The sequence below is a fragment of the Micromesistius poutassou genome, assembly GCF_964030765.1.
Source record: "Micromesistius poutassou genome assembly, chromosome: 14".
Classification (NCBI taxonomy): Eukaryota; Metazoa; Chordata; class Actinopteri; order Gadiformes; family Gadidae; genus Micromesistius; species Micromesistius poutassou.
This window is the reverse complement of record NC_140284.1, coordinates 9505089-9511088: the sequence shown is the minus strand read 5'-3', so window position 1 is coordinate 9511088 and position 6000 is coordinate 9505089. Positions and strand designations below refer to the sequence as shown.

Below are 6000 nucleotides of genomic sequence, written 5' to 3'. Positions count from 1 at the left end.
TCACAGCTCCAGCACGTGGCTGAGGTAGGAGATGTAGCACATGGCCAGCCTCAGGATCTCGATCTTGGAGAGCTTCTTGTCGGGCGGCAGGATGGGGAGGAGCTGTCGTAGGTCGCCGAACGCCACGTTGAAGGCCTCCACGCGGACCCGCTCCCTGGTGGCGTGGGCCGAGCGGTACTTGGCGGTGGTCCGCCGTCTGCGGCGCCGCTCCTCCCTGCTGAGGGAGAGAGAGCGGGCGTGGAGGGGGAGGGGGTCCAGGAGATCTTGGGGGGTGGGGTCTCCCCAGGCCAGGTCTTCCTCCTCCGCCGGGTCTGGGCTCAGCATCATCCTCCTGGGGCGATCGAACCGGGTTCTGGAGGAACAGTGAGGACAGAGGGTCAGTCAGAGAGGAGAAAGTGTTTTACAGAAACACAGATTACACTCAATTCATTTATAAATTACAAAAATAGGCCTACATTAAAACAAGTCCTTGCATACAAACTGGGATACGTTTTAAGATAGGCTGGTATGTTAATGTTGAACGTTAATCCAACCAATCTGGTTGGTAAAGAACAGGATTCTAAAGTGAGAACATGCTGGGTCCTCAAGTCAGAGGAGAGAGCAGTCCAATGGTCTCTCCTCAAGTCAAAGATGGGGACATCAGACCGTTCAGACTGCTCTCTCCTGTTCTCAGAGGAGAGAACATCACACTGCTCTCTACTCCAGTCAGAGGAGAGACCATCAGACTGTTCTCTCCTCAAGTTAGAGGAGAGACAATCAGATTGCTCCCTCCTCCAGTAAGAGAAGAGAACATGATCAGGCTGCTTTCACAGACGCTCCGTCGTTGTCCATGGTGCTGAAGCGGGTCGTGAAGCGGAGATTTCGTTCAAAATGTCAGATTTTAGAATCATTAGACAATCTTGCTTTCGCCGTTGAGGTTAATCTCACTGCAAGGAATTCAATTTCGCAACGAATTATTCCACATTTAAATCATCGATTCAAAAACTTCCCAACATGTGGACACAGCGCTCATACGCGTTTGCCGATAATTTGCAATGCGTGCAACTAATACCGAGGTCCGAGTGCATCAACAGGCTATATCAAAACACCTTTCGAACACATGTCAAACGTTGTTAAAATTAGTTTAGTGCTGAAGTAAACCAAGTTCACTCACCAGTTATAGTATGTCGTGATCCACAATTCAACTCTCTCAGTAGAAACGCATAACTTAGTGTGAGGCTACAGTGTGGAAGACTTCATGCCGGTCCGCTGGAGGAGGAGAGATGTTGGAGTCTCAATGTTCTTCAATTCCCGTGTGTTTGGATGTCTTTACGCAGCGGAGGAGCCTCATGATGTGTGGAAGTTACAAACTGCACCGTCTCTCGTGTCCTCATCGTCTACACGTCACAGCCGTCCTGGTTTGAGCATTGAGAGTAACTTGTGAGTACTGAGGAGGGAATCCCTCCTCCTTCGAGGACGAACCTCAGGTCGTCCACTACGGTGCGTGGTCTCTCCAAGCCTTCTGATCTCGTTTACTTTTATCCCCAGCAGATCCACTGTTCCGTCACATGTTCTCATTAAAACAAAAGGTAATGGATAACACCACTCTCACCACTCTCACTCTCAATCTCAGTTCCACGAAAGTATTCCTGACACAACGGACTCCTACTAGTATTAACTACTGCCCAGCATAAATCCATCGATCTGTACGGAAGGACATATTATTTGCTGTGATAAGATTTGGTTTTGTCACCCAAATCACCGGCGATTCACTGGCTTGTCTGGGGGCTGGTCTGGGTTTAAGGGTTTCTAGAAGGGTTTGGTTTTAGGGTTTGGTTTTATGGGTGTGGTTGGTTAAGGTTCATTTTAAGGTTAGTTTTTGGTTTTAGGGTTTGGTTTTATGGGTGTGGTTGGTTAAGGTTCATTTTAAGGTTAGTTTTTGGTTTTAGGGTTTGTTTCGTCAGATTTGATTTGTAAGAAACCTGTAGTTTATCTGTAATAACCTGTACTTTATCTGTTATAACCTGTGGTATATTGTTATAATCTGTATTACATCGTTATAACCTGTAATTGATCTGTTAAAACCTGTAGTAAATATGTTACAAACTATAGTATCTGTTATAACATGTAGTTTATCTGTTAGACCTAGTTGTAACCTGTAGTACATCGTTATAACCTGTAGTATATCATTATATCCTGGAGTACATCGTAATAACCTGTAGTTTATCAGATATAACCTGTACTATATATTTTATAACCTGTAGTTTATGTTTTAGGTCTTGAAATTTAATTAAAGGACTGAATGGCACAGAATTGTAGGCCCTTGGGTTGAATAAAAAATGCGATAAATACAGTTAAGGTAAATAAAATTTAAATGAGTTTACCCGATTAAGTCCTACCCTTGATGAGAAGGCTCGCTAGACAATTTGTTCCTGGTACTAGTAAGTATTTGGAGTCCCTGATGGTTTTTACCTTGACAAATATTTCATTTTCTTATGTAGTACCAAGGCAAGGACAGACTGAGTAGCTGTCATCCAGGCTCCAATCCATTATGTCACCCCTTTACACGGTCGGACACAGGGGGCAGAGGAAGTGACATATGGCGTGTGTGTGTGTGTGTGTGTGTGTGTGTGTGTGTGTGTGTGTGTGTGTGTGTGTGTGTGTGTGTGTGTGTGTGTGTGTGTGTGTGTGTGTGTGTGAGATTCCCCTGAGAGTGTAGAAGTGTCACGGGGATAGTGAGTCAGAACAGAAGAGGTGGAGAGTGTGTGGAGACTCACGATATGTTCAGCTGATGTACAGTATGTTCTGAGTTCAGAGATATGGAGCCAGGGCTGGACGATCTCACGTGAATGTATCTGGACAGAGTCCTAGTTGGGAGTTGAACAATGCAAGGCTGAATTTCATTTTATTATTATGAGTGACACAACTAATGATATTTATAGAAAAACATGCATTTTGACATGATTACCATTGTGCTGTGTGATTATGAAAAGTAGCTCTTGAGAACCCGTTGTTAACTCCAAAACCAAAAACATATCCTGGTGGGGGTGAATCAATCTTATTGATTTATTGTCCCAACTTTAGACCGGATGACATATTGGCCTTCTTATGAACATTTTGATCTCTGCTAATCACCTAATCAATAGGGAACCCTTCTGAACCCATCTGCGTGGACCTGAAGATGTCTTGTGGTTGGATGTGGTACGGTAGTGACTTTGTATGATGAGTAGTATGAGGTGTGAAAACTCTTTTGAACACCGTTTGCTCGCCCTCCTCCTCTCCCATCCCCTCCTCCTTACCGCTCACCTAGACCAGACCTTCTCTCCTAGACCAGACCTTCTCTCCTAGACCAGACCTTCTCTCCTGGACCAGACCTTCTCTCCTGGACCAGACCATCTCTCCTGGACCAGACCTTCTCTCCTAGACCAGACCTTCTCTCCTAGACCAGACCTTCTCTCCTAGACCAGACCTTCTCTCCACCAACATCCTCTCACTAGAGACCTATCTGACCTTAACATGACGTTCTGCATTTGAACATGATAACTGTCATAACTGTGTAACTGTGTGCGTGTGTATGTGTGTGTTTGTATGTTTATGTGTGTTTGTATGTATGTATGTATGTGTTTGTATGTGTGTATGTGTGTGTGTGTGTGTGTGTGTGTGTTTGTGTCTGTGTGCTCGCGTGTGCGTGTGTGTGCTCACAAGTGTGTTCGCGTGTGAGTTTCTTCTGTTGTAGAGATGTTTACTCTATCTAAGGAACCCTGAGGTTTGTGTGAGCTATACGTAGAAATAAAGTCAGAGAAGGGAGGACACAGAAACTCAAAGGACACAGAAACTCAAAGGAAGCAACAAACGCAACATTGCTGGTTTGACATCTCCTGCCGCTTGACATCTCCTGTCACAAACCACACAACAACGTCTGATAAATGTACACATATCAAAGAGACGTCTTAAATAAAGAAATCTTTCGTTCCTACTGTCCCCCCCTCCCCACCCACCCACACCGTAACCCCCTCCTCCCATTGCCATGGTGCCTGTCCATCTGCTGTCATCTTTTGTTTCTGCTGAGCCGGAGTCAGATGACAACTAATCGATCAGCCTGGTAACCATGGCGACGGGGCTGAGGAGGGGGGAACCCGTGAAGACGAGGGTGAGGGTGCAGCAGTCATCTTCGTGGCTCTACACCTCTCACCGGGACGACAGAGACGTGACTTCTTGTTTGACGCGTAACCGTGTACACAAGCCCAGCTTAAAGGTAGATGTTATGTCTCAAAGGGGTCTTTTCTCTGTCTAAATGAGAGACGGACAGGAAGTGAATCTGCATTGGCAACAGGAAGTGAGTCTGCATTGGGGTCGAGGGCAGAAAGGTATAGTCGAGGATAACAATATGACTCCCCCTCCTGTAAAGGATTTAACTGATATGAATATTCCTTGTGTGTCTGAACAATATATAATATAATGTACTGACTAATGAGCAAACATGTTTAATTAAAATTCAATTCAAGATGGTAACTTTGTCTTTTCTTAGTAATTGACGTGTGTGTGTGTGTGTGTGTGTGTGTGTGTGTGTGTGTGTGTGTGTGTGTGTGTGTGTGTGTGTGTGTGTGTGTGCATGGACAGAGACAACGCATGCATGATCCATTTCAGAGCACGAAAACGAGTTCTTATTCCACCAGTGTGATGAACGCAGAGCGCAGGACAGGAGCTAAATGAGCTCTCAGGTTGTCAGTTAAAGCTGCCAACAATGATCACGTTACGCGTCAATCTACAGGAAAACAGTTGGCACTTAAATTAAATCTTGCCTGCGTAATTTTTGCATAAACTTAAATATTCCCCAGCCGTGCGATAATTGAAAAACAAGCGTGGAAGAAAGAAAAAAAACGATTAAGTGAAGCAACAAACCGTCAGCGAGACGTGTGATTGACTGGGAGGTGCGAGGAAGGACAGGTAGGCTAGATGGGATGGATTTAAGACTTCACAACCTCGGAACCTCTCAGGGAATCTCCGGGAGAGACCCGTCGCCGTCAGGCCAAAGTACCTTAACATTGTGAGAGGCTGAGAGCAGACAGTAGCCTACTAGGAACAGACGTTACATATAACACCTGTTCCACCCGGACAGCAGCAGGTTGGAGAGGTTTGGATAAAAGGCGTGAAATGAAATATTCCGGGAGAGATTGAATCTGGATGGGATCTCACACCACAGGGAAATCTCAGCGGCGAAGCAAATTAAAGAAAGAAAAAGGCTTCGTTATCTGGATAATTTATTCAGAATCCGAGCCTTTTTTCAGAGCTTCAAAGTTAATTCAAACAAAAGTGTACTATGGTAAAACGTTGATAGTATACGTTTTTAACACCTAAACGTTTAATAAAATACGTTTTGTATTGTAGTAGGACACGAGACTAGTTGATAAAGTAATCTCTAACTCTAACCAAATGGTTCCCTTGTTATTAGACCCCTCAGGAACCTTCCAGCTCCAGGGTAAAAGGCTCTAGTCGAGGGTATTCTCAGCAACAATTCAACACGAACTATTTAGATACTTTTAATGCATCTTAGACTAGGCCAGATAATCACAATCTTTGGGTTTTATAAAAAAAATCCAAAAACAACGAATGAATCTCAGAGTCTCGAAGTGGAGCCGATTATTTGTCGCCATCTAGTGATGACTTCATGTTTGACATGTTATGAAAGATTATATTTTTTACCTGGACGTCTAGTTTTGTTACTGCGGAGATTAACGTATGCTAATTCTATAAATATATATAGTCTATAAATGCGTTTAATAGGCATATATATGCAGAAATTAATCATGATGATACATAATTCAAGTAAGACGATCATTGGTTTTCCATCAAATAAAAAGATTACAAGACGATGAAGATTATAGGGCCTACATTTTAATTATTTTTAGAATTTTCACCGTGAGCATAACTGCTCTCGGACTCGCACTTTCACTTTTGGCCACAAAGTGGTGCTGTTGCCTCTATAATTTCCAACCGTAGAGTATAAAATAACCAAGTTAC

The 6000-nt window shown here is 43.9% G+C and overlaps 1 protein-coding gene across 1 annotated transcript; it reads right to left on the bottom strand.

Moving 5' to 3' along the window:
• On the bottom strand, positions 1-831 carry nhlh2 (nescient helix loop helix 2; the record flags this gene model as incomplete). Its single annotated transcript, XM_084478940.1, has 2 exons — positions 1-352; positions 815-831. The coding sequence occupies 2 exons, from the start codon at positions 829-831 to the stop codon at positions 1-3; spliced, it is 369 nt and encodes a 122-aa protein (XP_084335066.1).
• Positions 832-6000: the final 5169 nt, after the last annotated feature.